Source organism: Xiphophorus hellerii, chromosome 7, assembly GCF_003331165.1.
Source record: "Xiphophorus hellerii strain 12219 chromosome 7, Xiphophorus_hellerii-4.1, whole genome shotgun sequence".
Taxonomy (NCBI): Eukaryota; Metazoa; Chordata; class Actinopteri; order Cyprinodontiformes; family Poeciliidae; genus Xiphophorus; species Xiphophorus hellerii.
In genome coordinates this window covers 4,625,687-4,645,439 of record NC_045678.1, presented here as the reverse complement: position 1 = coordinate 4,645,439, position 19,753 = coordinate 4,625,687, and the positions used below count along the sequence as shown (strand labels likewise).

The 19,753-nt window shown below is 42.7% G+C and overlaps 1 protein-coding gene and 1 long non-coding RNA gene across 2 annotated transcripts; both read left to right on the top strand.

Moving 5' to 3' along the window:
- The first annotated feature begins 249 nt into the window (after nucleotides 1-249).
- Nucleotides 250-7,875, top strand: LOC116722598 (uncharacterized). Its single transcript, XR_004339793.1, has 3 exons — nucleotides 250-262; nucleotides 1,923-1,931; nucleotides 7,823-7,875. It is a non-coding gene; the product is annotated as an uncharacterized LOC116722598 (long non-coding RNA).
- Nucleotides 7,876-16,613: 8,738 nt separating this feature from the next.
- LOC116722795 (trace amine-associated receptor 1-like) lies at nucleotides 16,614-19,552 on the top strand. The gene is made up of 3 exons (XM_032567092.1): nucleotides 16,614-16,725; nucleotides 18,622-18,816; nucleotides 18,967-19,552. Exons 1-3 carry the CDS (start codon nucleotides 16,614-16,616, stop codon nucleotides 19,338-19,340), a joined length of 681 nt encoding a protein of 226 aa, XP_032422983.1. The 3' UTR covers nucleotides 19,341-19,552.
- Nucleotides 19,553-19,753: the final 201 nt, after the last annotated feature.

Below are 19,753 nucleotides of genomic sequence, written 5' to 3'. Positions count from 1 at the left end.
GCAGGGCGAAGGACCACAGAGGCCAGTTGTTGTGTATGTGTGCCATACAGAGATAAAAAAGGATGCAGAAAAGAGTTATGATCAGAGAGCCACCACAGTCATTAATCTTTCAGGGTCTTTGACAATGGAGGTATATAACGTAGAAGAACTCTGCTTTCCACAGCTCTACAACACTTCGTGTAGGAAGCCAAAGATGTCAAGGAACCCGCTTGTGTTTCTGCTGTTTTTCATCAGTGTGCTCACTGCAACACTCAATTTGCTTGTTATCATTTCCGTCTCCCATTTCAGGCAAAGAAAAGCTCATTTCATTGAAAAAATTCACCGCCAGATGATTGCATTTGAAACATTTTGCATGTCATACAAAACTGTCAAACTGTTGTCTTGTAGTAATTATGCTTGTTCATTTAAAAACCCACTTCCAGTTTTTTCCTGTTGAATTATTCTGTTTTCTTTCCCCAGGCAGCTTCAAAAAAACACCAACTTCCTGCTTCTGTCTCTGGCCATATCAGACTTCATGGTGGGCCTTGTTCTCTGTCCGGGTGAAGCTGTCAAACTAACATCTTGCTGGCTTCTTGGTGATGTCATGTGTTTACTGTACATACATATTGTCAGTATGATTTCCTGTGTGTCAGTTATAAATGTCGTTCTCATATCTGTTGACCGCTATGTGGCTATATGTTACCCTCTGCATTATCACAGGAGAATCACTGTGACAAGAATACGACTGTGTATCAGTCTGTGCTGGATTTATTCAGCTTTATACTGCGTTACATTTGTGAAGGATGGAGTAAGTACGAAACAGGCTTCTTGTCATGGAGAGTGTTTGTTTTTCATCGATTTTGGTGCTGCAGTTTTAGATCTAATTATAACCTTTACGGTTCCAGTTACTGTCATCATAGTTCTCTACACCAGAGTGTTTGTAGTGGCCATTTTTCAGGCCCGAGCCATCCGCTCCTCTGTTACAGCTGTGTCCCTGCAGCGTTCAACAACAGTAGGAAAATCTGAGCTGAAAGCAGCCAGGACTCTTGGTATTTTAGTTGTTGTGTTTCTAATATGTTTCTGTCCATTTTACTGTGCTGCTCTAGGAGGTGATGTATCGTTTTACACGTCTGTTGCTGTGCTGTGTCTTTTTTGCATTAGCTCTTGTCTTAACCCTTTAATCTACGCCATGTTTTATCCCTGGTTTAGAAAAGCAATTAAACACATTGTGACACTGAAGATATTCCAGTCTGGCTCCAGTAAAGCCAATATACTGTAGACGAATTAAACCTTTTTCACTTTTTCACACAACCTCTAAACTCTTTGTTCACAAATTAAGCGCATTTTTCTACATGAATGAGTTTAAGCCCAGCTCAAATGACGGAAACCAAGCACCTACAGACCCTATTTATGCATGGAGATTTTGCAACTCCAAGTAAAGCAATTCTCACTCACCCCTGTGTAAGTTATTTTCTGTAGGTTAACAGATGTACTTCATCTGCTCAATAGATGGGAAATAATTGTTCACTTCTCATTGTCTGTAAAGCTGGTCTTATATAAATGTTTCTAAAATAAATTGCACCATGTTTGTATTTTTAACATTTGTGCTCTTGTGTGAAAATAAAAACTAACCCCGTGCTTGAAACTTAAAGTGTTTGTTACTTTTCTTCATCCACTCACAGCCCTAATGTGAACTGAGTTCATTAAAATGACAGTAACATCCATATTTAACACATCAACAGTTTGTATCAAGACATGACAGTAGATATTAGTAACAAGCCGTTCAGTTCAGACATGGTTGTACATAATTAGAGATGGTATTGATTGTCTCGAGTAATATTAATATACAACATCGCTGAACCTATTTGATTAAAACTCCAGAATACTGCTGCTATAATCTAGTAATACATTACTGAATGAATTTGTTTTAGAACCTGTTTGAGAGTCTTTTTGTTTATTCACAAACTTTGTTGATCAGTGTTATTTTCTGTCTGATGAACCGTGACATGGAATAGTGTTTCTTCTGATTGAATTTATTTTGTATTTATTTTATGTATTTATATTGTTTATTCAACTCAGTTATTAAAATAGAGAAAAACCAGAATTTACACATCATGTTGACTTTATTTTTGACTCTCATTTTTAAATATTCAATCAGAAGTTCAGTGATTCAATGTTTAATCATTGGTGATTAAATGAATCATTGAACCATTAATGATCCAATGACAATTAAACATTGAATCATTGAAAGAAAAATCTTTTTTTTAAAAAATATATTTTATTTGAATCTTTTTTTGAAATGATTTTAAGAAAACAGCACTAGCTGTCTTTATTGAACAGTAAGTTGACAGTAAATAAGGTGAAGAGAAACACCAAAGAAGAAATTGAACTATTTCATTTCTTTTTCAGTTGCTTTTGCCCCTTTGGGTGTGAGAGAGGGGGAAGAGCAAAAGGCCTGAGCTCTGTTATCAAACCCAGGAAAACCCTGTTGAGGAATACAGCCATTGTACATTGTACACACTCTATCAGTCGAGCCAACCAGTACCCAATTTACTCAGTTCTTAAATATTTTAGAGTAGATTAGATTTATTGTCATTGCACGGTCATTTATTAGCACAACAACGACATGAAGCAGAGCAGCTGTTGGTGTCCTTATATCACAACACTAACAAGTTGGTTGGTTCTGCAGTATCCGAGAACCTACTTAATAGTAGTGTGACAGCTAGACACCTACAGCTGTTGTTTCAGATGTTTTTTTTATTTTAATATTTTTGTCAAAGTTATTACAAGTGTTATTGGGTATTGTTCACCTCTGACATTTTTTTTTTCTGATAAGGTTAAGTCTTCTGAAATGTTAACGCCAAATAACTTGAAGGTCTGATCCCTGTCCACACCATCCATGCAGAGAAGAAATGGTTCAGGTCTGTTCTTCCAGAAGTTTATCACCATCTGGTTGTTTTTGTTGTGTTTAACTGTGGGTTGTTTCTTCCACACCATTGTGCCAGTTTCTGCATTTCATCCCTGTGGAAGGACTCATTTCCTCCTGTACCAGGTCCAATGACAGAAGTGCCATCAACAAATTTAATGATGGTGTTGAAGGAGTGAGTAGATATGCTGCATAATGTGTACACTTCCCTGTGGTGAACCTCTAAGCTTTTAATGTGGAGGAGCAGAGGGGCCCAAGTCTGGTGGTTTAAGGACGATCAGTGAGGGAGTTTCTGATCAATTCAAAGGTGGATAGGGGTATGTTCAAAGAATACATTTTGTCAACAAGAATCAGAGGAGCTATTGTGTTTAAAGTGGAGGAGTAGTCCAGAACGAGCATTCGTACATAATTCCCCCTGTTGTTCTAGGCGAGTCAGTGCTATATGGAGGGCAATGGTGATGGCATCATTAGATGATTTATCCATCTCTGGTTGATTTTGCCTGTTGAGACGATAGTTGCTGACTTAAGACAGGGACGGACAGTTCATTGTGCCACAGAAACATTGAGAATCTCTGCCAGCCGGTTAGCACAAGCTTTCAGTACCATCATTTTGGCCCAGGTGATTTTTTTCCTGTGCTTTCTCGAGTACCCAACATGTTTGGTGTTCCTGAAGGGTAGGGGCTGGAGGACTGTGGCAGTGGCAGAGCTGTAGGGGTTTGTGACCATCCCACCTCTAATCTTAAAAAAAGAGAGAGAGATTGAGTTCATCCACCAGTAGGGGGTCAGTGTAAACAACCTCGGTTCTAGCTTCTTCATAGGTTTAGTCAGCTGTAGAATGCTTTGTCAGACCAATTGTAAGATATTTTGAGCTTTCATAGTAGAGTGTGATATTACTATAGAATATTATTTCATGTTTTATTTGTTGCATATATCTGGTGTTGCTGTGTGAAGAATACACAACATGTTTTGATGTAACGAAATCTGAATTAGTTTAAACTAATGTGCCCCGAAAAAAATCTCAAGAAAAAAAATCTGGTTTCTCGACATTTACATTTCATACTGAGCTGTGACATCATTGCATAATTCATCAGTTAATGTCAGTGCTGGACTTGCACCTTCCTCTTTTATTTAAAAATCTTGAGCCTTATCAGGAAGGAACTTATAAACAATATTTGAGACTGAACTATTTGGTTATTATTTTTCTGATAATCAGGTGGTGCCCAAACTTGGTAACTTTGATTTATTTTGTTGATCATTAATTATTAGTGAAGGCAATAAAGAAAATCAAGCTGTCCAAAACATAAGTGGGTGAATACCTTTTATTCCATTGGTTTTCAGTAGATGTTATAAAATAAATGCTCTCAGGACTTTAGAAATATGGAAGAAGATTTTATTTATTACTTTTTCTACAGTATATTGGCCTTACTGGAGCCAGACTGGAATATCTTAAGTGTCACAATGTGTTTAATTGCTTTTCTAAACCAGGGATAAAACATGGCATAGATTAAAGGGTTAAGACAAGAGTTAATGCAGAAGAGACACAGCACGGCAGCAGACGTGTTAAACGAGGCATCACCTCTTAGAGCAGCACAGTAAAACGGACAGAAACATATTAGAAACACAATGACTAAAATACCAAGAGTCCTGGCTGCTTTCAACTCAGATCTCTGTACTTTTGATGAACGCTGCAGGGACACAGCTGTAACAGAGGCGCGAATGGCTCGGGCCTGAAAAACGGCCACTACAAACACTCTGGTGTAGAGAACTATGATGACTGTAACTGGAACCGTAAAGGTTAAAATAAGATCTAAAACTGCGGGACCGAAGTCCATGAAAAACAAACACTCTCCATGACAAGAAGCCTTTTTTGCACTTAAGCCATCCTTCACAAATGTGATGCAGTATAAAGCTGAATAAAGCCAGCACAGACTGATACACAGTCGTATTCTTGTCACAGTGATTCTCCTGTGATAATGCAGAGGGTAACATATAGCCACATAGCGGTCAACAGATATCAGTACGACATTTATAACTGAGACACAGGCAATCATACTGACAATATGTATGTACAGTAAACACATGACATCACCAAGAAGCCAGCAAGATGTTAGTCTGCTACTTTCACCTGGAAAAACAACAAGGCCCACCATGAAATCTGATATGGCCAGAGACAGAAGCAGGAAGTTGGTGGTTTTGTGAAGCTGCCTGGGAAGGAAATTAGAATAATAAACAAAAGCACTGAAAGATGTAAAAGTGACCAAGCAAAACTCGTTTCAATCTACAGTTTGCATTCAATGTTTAATTTGAATCAATAAAAACATTACAAACAGTTTAGACTGTTTTCCTATATATTCCTAATATATTTTCTCTTGCCTGTAATGGGAGACTGAAATGATAACAAGCAGATTTAGAGAAACAGTAACCACACAGTTGAAGGAGACCAGAATTTGTAGAAACACAGCGGTGAGCCATTGAACTGTTGGTTTTCTACAGGAGGTGTTGAGGAGTTGTGGAAAGCAAAGTTCTTCATCATGAACCTCCATCACCAGAGACCATGAAAGATCAGAGCCAAGACAGCTCTGTGATTGTAACTCCTCTTTATGTCACTTTATTTCTTTCTGGCAAACAGTTCACAACAACAGCTCCTCCCTACCTACCATCCATAGCAACCTCCACTTGGCAATGTCACGTGCGTAAAGTATGTTTGCTGTTTTTCACTGACACTTCTTGTTATTCAGTTTGACCTATTTTATTGCATGGCTTCCCCCAGAAAACTTGTTAAGTCCGGTGGGTATGGAAAGTTTTAGACCCCTTTTCAATTTTTTACTTTTTGTTTCATTGCAGCCATTTGCTAAAATCCAAAAAGTTCAAACTATTTGTCATGAATGAATACAAATAGTAATAGTTAATTCAGACCCTCTGATGAGACGAAGATTTTACTTTTTGGCATTAATTCTAAGCGGTATGCATGCAGAAGACACTGCTCATCACCTGTGCAATATAGTGGTGGCAGCATCATGCTGTGGGTATGCAGGTACAGGATGACTGTTAGCAATTGAAGGAAAGATAAATGTGGCCAACTACAGAGATATCCTAGAAGAAAACTTCTTCCAGAGTGCTCAGCACCTCAGATTTGGTCGAAGGTTCAACTTCCAACAAGAAAATGAGTCGAATCACACTGCTAAAATAACAAAGGAGTGGCTTCGGAACAACTTGGACACCATTCTAACTGGCCCGGCCAATGCTCTGACCTAAACCCAATTGAGCATCTCTAGAGAGACCTGAAAATGGCTCCACCAACCTGATGAAATTGGAAAGGATCTGAAGGAAGAATGGCAGAGGATCCCAAAATCCAGGTGTGAAAACATTGTTGCATAATTCCCAAGAAGACTCAAAAGCTCAAAGGGTTTGTTCTCAATACTTTACTATCACTGTTACTGGTGTATACAAGAAAAAGAATAATACCTTTACTAGTAACCTGGAGAGGAACTACTAAAGAGGGGAAGGTGACATTTCAGTACAGTCTGTCCAAAAGACATTAAACAAACAACATAGCACATGGGTAGACAAGTGCCTGTTACACTACCATTTCATTAGATGCAACGATGAACACTAGGACAGTGAAGGAAAAAATAGCAATATCTCACACATTTAACAAAATTTTAAAAAAAATTAATTGCCTAAGCGAACAACGCGGCCAGCTGGTGCAACCCATCCAACCTGGATTGTCGTCCGGGTTGAAAAATGCTTGTCGTTCAATGGAACATTTTTGTGCTTCTCTCCAAGGGCTGCCACCTTATCGTGGTGGAGGGGCTTGAGTGTCTAGGTGATCCTAGGAGCTATGCTGTCTGGGGCTTCATGCCTCTAGTAGGGTATGTTGTTGCGCAACCTCCGGCCCCTTCACTGTCTACTTTGTGTTTTTGCATTTGCCTTAGTCTTCATCTATGCTTTGGTCTTTGTCTTTGTTTTGGGGGTCTGAACCCAGCTGATGAGAGAAGTGCGATTTGAAATCACATGTTGCGGGGCTGATGGGTTGGTCCCCATGCGCAGGACAGTCTTCGGCTCTGTGGCTCCGGCTCTTCTTCAGCTTCAGCTGAAGAAGCTGCACCACAAATTTGGAACAAACTTCCAGAAAACTGTAAAACAGCTGAAACACTGACTTCTTTTAAATCTCAACTAAAAACCCACCTGTTTAGAATTGTATTTGAAATGTAATCAATTACAAATTTATGGATGGAACTTGACTTAATGCTTTGTTTTGATTATTGATTCTATATTGCATTGTGTTTCTGTGTTTGTAATGATGTAAAGCACTTTGAAATGTCTTGCTGCTGAAATGTGCTATACAAATAAAATTTGATTGATTGATTGATTGATTCAGAGTTCTTTGTCCATCCTGATCCTGGCTCGAAGCTGCCTAGAGGATCCAACCAAACGTTCCTCTTTTGCACCCACCTTTTAAAGGGTTTATAATCTTCAATATGTTTCCAGGCATTGGTCATTTCCGCTCTCCTGTTAGCTCCCCTTTGCCCCCTATCATTTCACCTTCCACTTACATCTACTTTCAGCACAACATCAGTGATCTTTAATTGCAGTTACACCCTTTACACAATTTCAAGTTCAATGTCAAAATCACATTTATAACTTCTTTAGCTTCTCGGATTTAGCATTCATTTATAATATGATAAGCATAACTTATTAGTTAATCTTAATATATTCTTATTGTGAGTTATTACAGATGTTTTCTGAAATGAAACCAAGAATAATCTATTATTGTAATTTGATACAAAAATGAACAGTTACTTGTTTTACTTGTAAGTGTTCCCACAAGTGTAAGTATTCTTACAAGCAAACCAATATTAATATAAATATTTCACTTTGGGTTTTATTCAATTACTCAAAATATTTACTCTTCAGTCTTTAAAACTTTCTTCCATTGAAATAAGGAATGATCTCATCTGTTTTTATAAATCTGCAAGCTGGGAGGTGCGGAGCTGTCCACTGACCACTACCTGGTGGTGAGTTGGCTCCGGTGGTGGGGGCGAAAGCCGGTCAGACCTGGCAGGCCCAAATGTGTTGTGAGGGTCTGCTGGGAACGTCTGGCTGAATCCCCTGTGAGACGGAGCTTTAACTCCCATCTCCGGCAAAACTTCGAACACGTCCCGGGGGAGGTGGGGGACATGGAGTCTGAGTGGACCATGTTCCGTGCCTCCATTGTCGAGGCGGCCAATCGGAGCTGTGGCCGCAAGGTTGTCGGTGCCTGTCGCGGCGGCAACCCTCGAACCCGTTGGTGGACACCTTCGGTGAGGGATGCCGTCAGGCTGAAGAAGGAGTCCTATCGGGCCTTTTTGGCCTGTGGGACTCCGGAAGCAGCTGATGGGTACCGGCGGGCGAAGCGGCATGCGGCTCGGGCGGTTGTTGAGGCAAAAACTCGGGCGTGGGAGGAGTTTGGAGAGGCCATGGAGAAAGACATCCGTACGGCTTCGAGACGATTCTGGTCCACCATCCGGCGTCTCAGGGGGGGGAAGCGGTGCAGCACCAACACTGTTTATAGTGGGGATGGTGTGCTGCTGACCTCTACTCGGGACGTTGTGGGCCGGTGGGCAGAGTACTTCGAAGACCTCCTCAATCCCACCAACATGCCTTCCACTGAGGAAGCGGAGCCTGGGGACTCTGGGTTGGGCTCTCCAATCTCTGGGGGCGAGGTTGCCGAGGTGGTTAAAAAGCTCCTCGGTGGCAAGGCCCCGGGGGTGGATGAGATCCGCCCGGAGTTCCTTAAGGCTCTGGATGTTGTAGGGTTGTGTTGGTTGACGCGACTCTGCAATGTCGCATGGACATCGGGGGCAGTTCCCCTGGATTGGCAGACTGGGGTGGTGGTCCCCCTGTTCAAAAAGGGGGACCGGAGGGTGTGCTCCAATTATAGAGGGGTCACACTCTTAAGCCTCCCTGGCAAGGTCTATTCAGGGGTCCTGGAGAGGAGGGTCCGTCGGATAGTCGAACCTCGGATTCAGGAAGAGCAGTGTGGTTTTCGTCCTGGTCGTGGAACACTGGACCAGCTCTACACCCTCGGCAGGGTCCTGGAGGGTGCATGGGAGTTCGCCCAACCAGTCTACATGTGTTTTGTGGACTTGGAGAAGGCGTTCGACCGTGTCCCTCGGGGAGCCCTGTGGGGGGTTCTCCGGGAGTATGGGGTACCGGGCCCTTTGATACGGGCTGTCAGGTCCCTGTATGACCGGTGTCAGAGTCTGGTCCGCATTGCCGGCAGTAAGTCGGGCTCGTTTCCGGTGAGAGTTGGACTCCGCCAGGGCTGCCCTTTGTCACCGATTCTGTTCATCACTTTCATGGACAGAATTTCTAGGCGCAGCCAAGGTGTTGAGGGGATCCGATTTGGTGGCCTTAGGATCTCGTCTCTGCTTTTTGCAGACGATGTGGTCCTTTTGGCTTCATCAGATCGTGATGTGCAGCTCTCGCTGGAGCGGTTCGCAGCCGAGTGTGAAGCAGCCGGGATGGGGATCAGTGCCTCCAAATCCGAGGCCATGGTCTTGAGCCGGAAAAGGGTAGAGTGCCTTCTCCAGGTCAGGGGGGGTGTCCTGCCCCAAGTGGAGGAGTTTAAGTATCTCGGGATCTTGTTCACGAATGGGGGAAGAAGGGAGCGGGAGGTCGACAGGCGGATTGGTGCAGCGTCTGCCGTTAAGCGGGCGTTGTACCGGTCCGTCGTGGTGAAGAAAGAGCTGAGCCAAAAAGCGAAGCTCTCGATTTACCGGTCGATCTACGTTCCCACCCTCATCTATGGTCATGAGCTTTGGGTCATGACCGAAAGAACGAGATCGCGGATACAAGCGGCCGAAATGGGTTTCCTCCGTAGGGTGGCTGGGCTCTCCCTTAGAGATAGGGTGAGAAGCTCAGTCATCCGGGAGGGACTCAGAGTAGAGCCGCTGCTCCTTCACATCGAGAGGAGCCAGTTGACGTGGCTCGGGCATCTGGTCAGGATGCCTCCTGGACGCCTCCCTGGTGAGGTGTTCCGGGCACATCCCACCGGGAGGAGGCCCCGGGGAAGACCCAGGACACGCTGGAGGGACTATGTCTCTCGGCTGGCCTGGGAATGCCTCGGGATTCCCCCGGAAGAGCTAGAAGAAGTGGCCGGGGAGAGGGAAGTCTGGGCCTCCCTCCTGAAGCTGCGACCCGACCTCGGATAAGCGGAAGAAGATGGATGGATGGATGGATGCAAGCTGGGAACTGTCATGAATTGCGGGTGTTGTTGAGGTGGTGGCGGTGAGGCAGACGCAGCAGTCCCAGGATGCAGTGAATAATGATGATTTAATGAACAAAATAAATCCAAAACAGTCCAAAAACAAAGGCAGCCAGAAATCCCACAACAAGCGACGAGGACCTGACAAAGAACAGACACACAGGTGACACTGAATACACTGGGGGTAATCAGGGAACAAGAAACACCTGGGAACTAATCAAGGGGAGAACAGGACAACATGGAGACTCAGAGACACAGGAAACTCAAAATAAACACACAGAAAAACACGGAACATGACAGGAACTTACTTCCTCTTTTTTCAGAAAACCTGCTCTTCCTGTTTCATGACTCTCTGTCTGACTATGATTTCTTATGATTAGATAGAAAAAAGAAGTAGAATTAAAGCAAAGTTTGCAGGAGACAAAAACAACACACACACAACCAGAGTGATTTTATTGAAGTTTAAGTCTACTGTTGGGTCTAGATGTCACTTGTGTGATTAATTTTAAAGGTAAATGTTGGGTCTATTTTGGTTCCCAACCTGCAAAGAATCAACCAAGAACACAAGTTACTTTTCTGCAGAAGAGCGGAGCAGAGCCAGATGCGGAGAACCGCTGTCAAACACTGTCTGGGGTCAACTCTGCTGGCTCTCAGTCCCCAACTGCCTTTTATTATGATTACAAGGAAAGAGGTTGGGCTTTTCCACACAGTCACACAAACAATTGATCAAAGATCTCTACCACAGGATGTTCTGGAACCTTCTGTGTGCCCTTACAAGGACACAAGGCTGACCATTATAAATCAGCTTCACAGGCAGCTGATGACACAGGAATGTGTAAACGTATCTAACCCCCAAGCAAACATCCAAAAAACAGTTAATAATATACCACAAAAGAAAGGAGCCAACTAAACAACACACAGAATAATAATATGAAAACATAACCTTTCAAATAAACTCATAAGTAAATGAACTTAGATAATAATTTTTCCAACATTTCCCTCCAGTTTTTCATAATATTCATGAAGTCTAACACAGACATCAGGAATACATTTCTTGCTGGCGTATTTTCAATGCATCCGTCACAACGTTAGACATCGGAGTCTCCCTCAGAGATGGAGGCAACAAGTTGATACTGATACATAACATTTCCAACAGTTTTAGCTATCATTGATTTTAGACATGGGATTATGCAGGCAGTACAACTACAAAACAAGAAAAGAATAACTATAAGAGGCATCATTATTTTCAACTATAGATGCCGCCATGGTCCAGACAAAAGCCAAGAAGGAAAATCTCCTTGTGAGGGAACTGCATCCTGTGACATGGCCTGTTGCAGGTTTTTCAAGGCAGATATTGCTTCATAAATATGGGTTTCATTAAAATCAGAAATATAAGTACAACATGATGTTCCTATCATTACACACACACCACCCTGACTAGTTGTCAGTATGTCCAACACCATTCTGTTTTGAAGAACCATCAAACGCATTTCACTGAGTTGTTGCTTCTGTCCTTTCTCAATGTTCATGGTAAGATTTACCAGGGTCTTCATCCTGTAGTCCAGTGTCTCAAATCATCAACATGGATTTTGCTACTCCACCCCATGGAAAAAGGGACAGTCCCCATTTTTCCGCAGTACTCCAATTTTTGTGTTTACTGGGAACATTAGAGCCCCAGATAGGATCATGTGGTTGGGAAACAATTCCTGTACTTCTCCTCCATTGCAGGTGGTGGGGGTGCACTGCTGCAGTAGAGATGATGATGGTGTAATCAGAAACAAACACAGGAGCACAAGTACCTGACCAGTTCATAGGCAGCAAAGGATAGATATTGTGTCCTCCACACAGTAACCAGCCACCCTCAGTGGCATAATTCCCTCAAGGCGTCCACATGGAACATGAAATATAAGTCCCATCATCATACGGACAAATGGAGTTAGGAAATAGATCAGTAATGTTTTGCTGGCATCCAGGTACATGGCCTACCAGAACAGTCCAGTAACCTGGAGGAGAATGAATACAAACTGGATGCTTCGTCCCTGGCTTCATCACAGCTCTCATCCTCAATGGGTATCCAGTAACATTGCTCTAGGTGAAGATAGGTGTTACGCCAGTGCACACCCTTTTCATCACGATGGCACCATCCCAAGTGTTGTCTGGAGTCGCAGGCATGAAATGTAAAGCACAGGAGGCAAAACAGGTGGCTTGGGACCTATTCATGAGACTGACATACAGAGCAGGTTTCCTGGTAGACTTTGGCATCACCAAGCAGACATAACAGTTGGTTATGTTTCGTTCTCTGACCAACATCTCCGCATAATTCTGCCATATGTTGTCATGGTGATTGTCTGGAAGGTGTCCTAGCCAGGTCTTCACAGCAGTGGTGTGGACAAATCTTCCCCCCCGATGGATCAGCGAGGTTGGACTAAAAAAAACTGTACACACACCCCATCACACACACTTTGTGGGGAAAAGAGGCCCCATCTCCATGGGTACCCCATTTTTGCTAGTGTAGCAGCATAAATGGCATGCTGCCACTATAAGGCCAATTTCGGCTGTTGCATGTAAGCAGGTCTCCACCTGCCACGGGGCTGCTTGCTTCATGACGTCGAATCCATCTGCTTCTTTTGTTTGTCAAACTGTGCTGGCCTCCTTTGCTGCTTCTCCAACATCTGGACTGATCTGTCTGTCTGTTTGTGTGCTGCCAGGAAGCTGCACTGCATAGGCGAAATTGTGGATCTGTTTATCTGGTAGTGTGGTAATTTACCAGGTCACAGGGACTGAAGCTTCAGTGGTGGCGGTGGTGATCCCTGGTGGTGGTGTCTTGTCTTGTGTGTTTTGTTGGAGCACCTTTTTATGTTTGCCGTGTTTTTGTAGTGTCCAGGGGATCCCTTTTCTTCACTGGATATTGCCCCTTTCCTCACTACTTCCACCCCATTGGTAAACCTCAGTATCCTTTGAAATTTAAACATTTTATTACAATCAATTTCATTACAAATGCATTCACTGTTTTAACCATTCAATTTCAGGTTATTGCTAATTTAAAAAAGCAACATATTGAAGTTTAATAAATTTTTGTAGAACTTTCTGAATCTTGTCTCATTTCCAGTAGAACTTACCTGTGTCCTTATTACCATTATATTTTCCTGGAGTTATTCCAGGTCTTGGTGTTGGTTTCCCATATTGTAAACTTTAACATCTTATATTTGGGTTTATAATAAAGAAAATCCACCCCAGGTTGCCACACTAGGTTACAGAGATGTCAGAGTTTACCCAGGACTATATGGAACAGGGGTTAGATGGTTTCTTCACCGATGTTGAGACGAGTGGTCCTAAAAAACCAAACCCCTTTGTAGTCAGACTTCCCCAATGTCCCCGCCTAGGCTTCCAACACTCTCTGCAACTTACAGTTGCTGAGGTGGATCCAAGATGGTCTTTCAGCAATCTTTACTGCAGTGGGAGTGGTCAGAAGCACTTGGAACGGTTTAATTATAATAACGAATAATTTGGTTTACAAAATGTGGACCGCTGTCACTGTAGATTTTTTGTGGAATGCCATGATTAGGTATGATAGTTTTGCAAATTGCTTTAGCTACAGTTACTGCATCTGCATGTTTTGCTGGGACAATTTCAACCCATTTAGAGAAAGCATCTATCATCACTAGGCAATATTTATAGGGACCACATTGAGAAAGTTCAATAAAATCCAAGTGAATAGTCTCTAATGGATATTGTGGCTGTGGAAATTGGCCCCTTTTTGGTCGAACATTTCCCTGTGGATTGTGTTTTACACAGATTCTACATGCTCTAAAGAAATTTTTAGCATATACATTAAAACCAAACGCTGAAAAATGCTGTTTAATTATGTGGACCATCCCACCTGTTGACACATGGCAACTGCTATGAGTCAAAATTGCTGCAGCATTAAAAAGGCTTTTGGGAAGGATGGGTTTGCTGTTAAGTGTGTAAAAGCCATCAGTGTACAAATACTGGGTAGACACAATCACTAGTTCCTGATTTAAGAATTTTTTTGCATACTTTTCATCTGGTGTTACACACACATTCATGGTAACATGTAGTTCAGCTAATGGTGTTTCAGCAACAGGGACAGACAGAGACTCTCTTGCTTTGGTTAAGAATTCACTTTTTTCATTTATCTGATTAAGAAATGGCAGCTTCAGAGTATAATACATGGGTTTTTCAGTGAGTGTGGCCATAACACTTTCAACTCTTACAGCTTCATTCCTCCCTTTGTGGGGAAAATTGCAATGCCTAATTTTTCTATGAAGTCATTCCCTAAGAGGTTAATGGGGCAGCTAGGTGAAATTACAACAGGGGCATGCACCCTTCTTCCTGTCCGGAGGTCACAGATATCGGTGGAGCATGACATCCACTCTTGTGAGGTTTGACCATTTTCTGATTTTGCAAATATTGTGGTATTAGAGGATTTAAACCCTACGCTGTCTTTAACACAGGTTTTACATGCTCCAGAGTCCCATAAGAAGGTCACAGGCTGACCATGAACCTTCAGAACAACATATGGCTTTTCTTTCAATCCATTTAGCAGTCCCTATTGCCCCATACACATTCACAATTTGGGCCGAAATCTCGTCTGTGACATTTGGTTTATCTAGTCATGCTTGAAAAGGTCGTGAACCGCCCCTGCGACCTCGTCCCCTCCCCCTGTGGTATGGAGCCTGTCTCTGATTAGGACATTCTTTAGACCAGTGGTCTGGTGACCTGCAAATCCAGCATCCCTCCTCTGCTTGTGGTGTTCTATGTCTAATCTGAGAAAAAACCCGAGCCCGTGGGCCTCCCCTGCCTCCCTGGAACCCACCTCTATTTCCTTGAGGGGGTCAGGTGGCTTTAAATGAGAACACTTCTTCTGAATCAGAGGTGGGATCAGCCCAGAAAATTTGTGCATCTCCTCCACTAGCACTTCCTCCTCCTTTTTTGGCATGTTTCTCAGCATGACGTGCATATTCCATTAGCTCCTGAACAGTGGAGGTGTTAAATGTCACTAGATGTTTTCTAATCCATTTAGCAATGTGTGAATGGTACCCAGACATTAACTGTTCTAAACATTGAAGTGTCTCTCAGTATGCAGTTGATTCCTCAAGCGTGGGTCCCATGACCCAAAGGTTAACAACTCTTACTTCCTCTAGTTAGTCGGCCAGTGGTCACTCTGGTTCCAGGCTGCTTCTAATTTGACACAATTCCTGCTGCTAACATCACTGAAAGGCACACACATTCTGTAGATTCTCACAGTCCTAAGTATTTATATTTGTAATTAACATAAAAACCTATCAAAACACATTACAACAAGCAAAATCATTGTAAACAGTGTTCCCTCACTGGGATGTGGGTCACCGGGATCCCACTCTGGAGCCAGGCCTGGAGGTGGGGCACGTTGACGAGCGCCTGGTGGCCGGGCATGGAGCCCGGCCGAGTACAGCCCGCAGACTAGACGTGGGTCCCCTTTCCTATGGGCTCACCACCTGTGGGAGGGGCCAAAGGGTCAGGTGCAATGTGGGATGGGTGGTGGCTGAGGGTGGGGTCCTTGGCAATCTGATCCTTGGTTACAGAAGCTGGCTCTTGGGGTGTGGAATGTTACCTGGAGCCGGAGCTAGTATGCGAGATTGCCATTCCAGCTAGAAGTAATTGGTCTCACCTCCATGCCTTGCTCTGGTTCTGGAACTTGTTTTGTTGAGAGGTATTGGACATTTGTCCACTCTGGAGTTGCCCATGGTGAGAAGTGCCGGGCGGCATATGTTGGAGCTCACCCTGATGAATGAGAGGGTAGTCTCCCTCTATTTACGAGAAGGGGGACAGGTTCTGATTGTTGTTTGTGCTTACGCACCAAGCAACAGTTCAGATTACCCACCTTTTTGAAGTCTTAGGAGGGGGTATTGAAGAGTACCCCTCCCGGAGACTCCCTTGTTCTGCTGGGGCTACTTCAACACTCACATGGGCAATGAGAGTGAGAGCCTGAGAGTTGTGGTTGGGAGGAATTTGCCCCCGATCTGAGCTCGAGTGATGTTCTGTTGCTGGACTTCTGTGCTCGTCATGGATTGTCCATAGTAAACACCACATTCAGGCATAAGGGTGTCCATATGTGCACTTGGCACCAGGATGCCTCTCCCGTGAGACAGAGCTTGATCTCCGGGAGAACTTTAAACATGTCCCGGGGGAGGTGGAGGACGTTGAATCTGAGTGGACCATGTTCCGCACCTCCATTGTCGAGGCAGCGTATCAGAGCTGTGGCTGCAAGGTTGTCTATGTCTGTAGTGGCGGCAACCCTCAAAATCGTTGGTGGACATCTTCGGTGAGGGAAACTGTCAGGCTGAAGAAGGAGTCCTATCGGGTCTTCTTGGCTTGTAGGACCCCAGAAGCAGCTGATGGGTACCGGCAGTTCAAGTCCCATGTGGCTCGGGTTGTTGCTGGGGCAAAGACTCGGGCATGAGAGGAGTTCAGAGAGGCCATGGAGAAAGACTTCCACATGACTTCGAGGTGATTCTGTCCACTATCCGGCGTCTCAAGATAGTGGACCAGTGGATAGTCCCAAGTCAAGGTCAGCACCTATTTCTCTAGTTGTGAGAGGTTGAGCAGCTAAAGTCTTTCCTCTGGCAACATCCCCCAATATGTTGTGTGGTTCTATAGATCAGTGGATAGTCTATATATTGAATACTGAACCTGCCAACAGATATGTTATTCATATTGATTTCATGTCTATTGTAATATATATTGTTAATGATTTGTTTTATATCCCTAATGGTTTGTAACCCAGAGTTAAAATCTCCTTAACACTAAAACATCTCAGTTTTCTCAGCTGGTAGAGATGTTGTGCTTTATTACAGCTGTCTGTGTGTCTCTTAAAATCCAAGTGTGTGTCCACTTCAGTTCCCCGGAACTTAAAAGACTCCACTGCAGGCCCTGGATGACAGTCAGCTGGTAGACAGATTACCTGTAAGCTTTGGTTCTGTCTCTGCCCAGTATTTTCCCTTTTAGTTCATGTTTCTTGAGAAGACTCTCTCAGAAGGAGACGAGCTGCTCCAATCACAACAACATTTTGCAGTGAGCCACTGAGAATGAGATGAACAGTGAAAGGGAAGAAAGGCCGGCAGCCGTCTCTCTCTCTCTCTCTCTCTCACTCATTCAGCTCTTGTGATTCAAGTTTTAAAAAAAAGCTTTATAGCATGATCCGTCACTAGGTGGGATTGCAAAGGCCACAATATTAAACCAGCCAATGATGTGTGACTGTAAAGAATTAAGAATGCAAAGCCATGGGAAACCATGCCGTTAAGCTTGCCAAATTACAAAACATTGAAATAAAAGTTGATCTTTTGAGAGCGCCTCGTCTGTGTTCTCGACTTATAGATTAAAAGTCTCTAATTTACAGTAATATACAGAATAAATACGGTTAAAATGATCTTTTTTCACTTGCGTTTCCTTTTGTTTTCAAGTTAGTCTTGAATTTTACACTTCAATTTGAATTTATTAAAAGCTGCCAGTTTTAACCATAAAAAAACTTTTTTTATTGCTTATGATGATAAGGTTAAACTTAACCTTTTAGTTCCTGATAAATAAATTGGTAGTTTTTTGATTACTGATACTGATTACTGAGATTCTGGATGGCAGACTGCTGAGTTATAAAGTCAACATTAACATATTAAACCCTCTTCACTTCTGGTGTTGTAATCCCCATCATTAATCCCAGTCAGAAAACCTCACACAATAACATAAGTAAGTTTTAAATGTAAATTTGCACAAAAACATAGTTTGTATGAATCAGGAAAAAATTTCCTAAATATATTTCAGCTTTTAACAAGTGGAAAATGAACTGTAAAATTGAAGACTGACCGAAAAACGAAAGGAGACTCGAGAGAAAAACAACATTGGTTGCTAAGGGTGAGCTGAGATGTGTGAAGTGGGCAGGGTGAAGGACTACAGAGGCCAGTTGTTGTGTATGTGTGCCATACAGAGATAAAAAAGGATGCAGAAAAGAGTTATGATCAGAGAGCCACCACAGTCAATCTTTCAGGGTCTTTGACAATGGAGGTATATAACGTAGAAGAACTCTGCTTTCCACAGCTCTACAACACTTCGTGTAGGAAGCCAAAGATGTCAAGGAACCCGCTTGTGTTTCTGCTCTTTGTCATCAGTGTGCTCACTGCGACACTCAATCTGCTTGTTATCATTTCCGTCTCCCATTTCAGGCAAAGAAAAGCTAAATTCATTGAAAAAATTCACCGCCAGATGATTGCATTTGAAACATTTTGCATGTCATACGAAACTGTCAAACTGTTGTCTTGTAGTAATTATGCTTGTTCATTTAAAAACACACTTCCAGTTTTTTCCTGTTGAATTATTCTGTTTTCTTTCCCCAGGCAGCTTCAAAAAACCACCAACTTCCTGCTTCTGTCTCTGGCCATATCAGACTTCATGGTGGGCCTTGTTCTCTGTCCAGGTGAAGCTGTCAGACGGACATCTTGCTGGCTTCTTGGTGATGTCATGTGTTTACTGTACATACATATTGTCAGTATGATTTCCTGTGCCTCAGTTGGAAATATTGTACTCATTTCTCTGGACCGCTATGTGGCTATATGTTACCCTCTGCATTATCACAGGAGAATCACTGTGACAAGAATACGACTGTGTATCAGTCTGTGCTGGATTTATTCAGCTTTATACTGCATTACGTTTGTGAAGGATGGCATAAGTGCAAAACAGGCTTCTTGTCAAGGAGAGTGTTTGTTTTTTATCGATTTCGGTCCCGCAGTTTTAGATCTAATTTTAACCTTTACGGTTCCAGTTATGGTCATCATAGTTCTCTACACCAGAGTGTTTGTAGTGGCCATTTTTCAGGCCCGAGCCATCCGCTCCTCTGTTACAGCGGTGTCCCTGCAGCGTTCAACAACAGTAGGAAAATCTGAGCTGAAAGCAGCCAGGACTCTTGGTATTTTAGTTGTTGTGTTTCTAATATGTTTCTGTCCATTTCACTGTGCTGCTCTAGGAGGTGATGTATCGTTTAACACGTCTGTTGCTGTGCTGTGTCTTTCCTGCATTAGCTCTTGTCTTAACCCTTTAATCTATGCCATGTTTTATCCCTGGTTTAGAAAATCGATTAAACACATTGTGACACTGAAGATATTCCAGTCTGGCTCCAGTAAGGCTAACATAATGTAGACAAATATAAAACTATGAGGAAGTAAATAAACCCTTTTTGACTTTTTCACACAACCTCTAAACTCTGTTCATTTTCTGTAGGTTAACAGATGTACTTCATTTGCTACATGATCTCAAAACATGAGAAATACATGTTCACTTCTCATTGTTTGTAATGCTGGTTTTATATAAATGTTTCTAAAATAAATTGCACCATGTTTGTATTTTTAACATTTGTGCTCTAATGTGAAAATAAAAACTAACTCCGTGCTTCAAACTTACAGTGTTTGTTACTTTTCTTCATCCACTCACAGCCCTAATGTGAACTGAGTTCATTAATATCCATATTTAACACATCAACAGTTTGTATCAAGACATGACAGTAGATATTAGTAACAAGCCGTTCAGTTCAGACATGGTTGTACATTATTAGA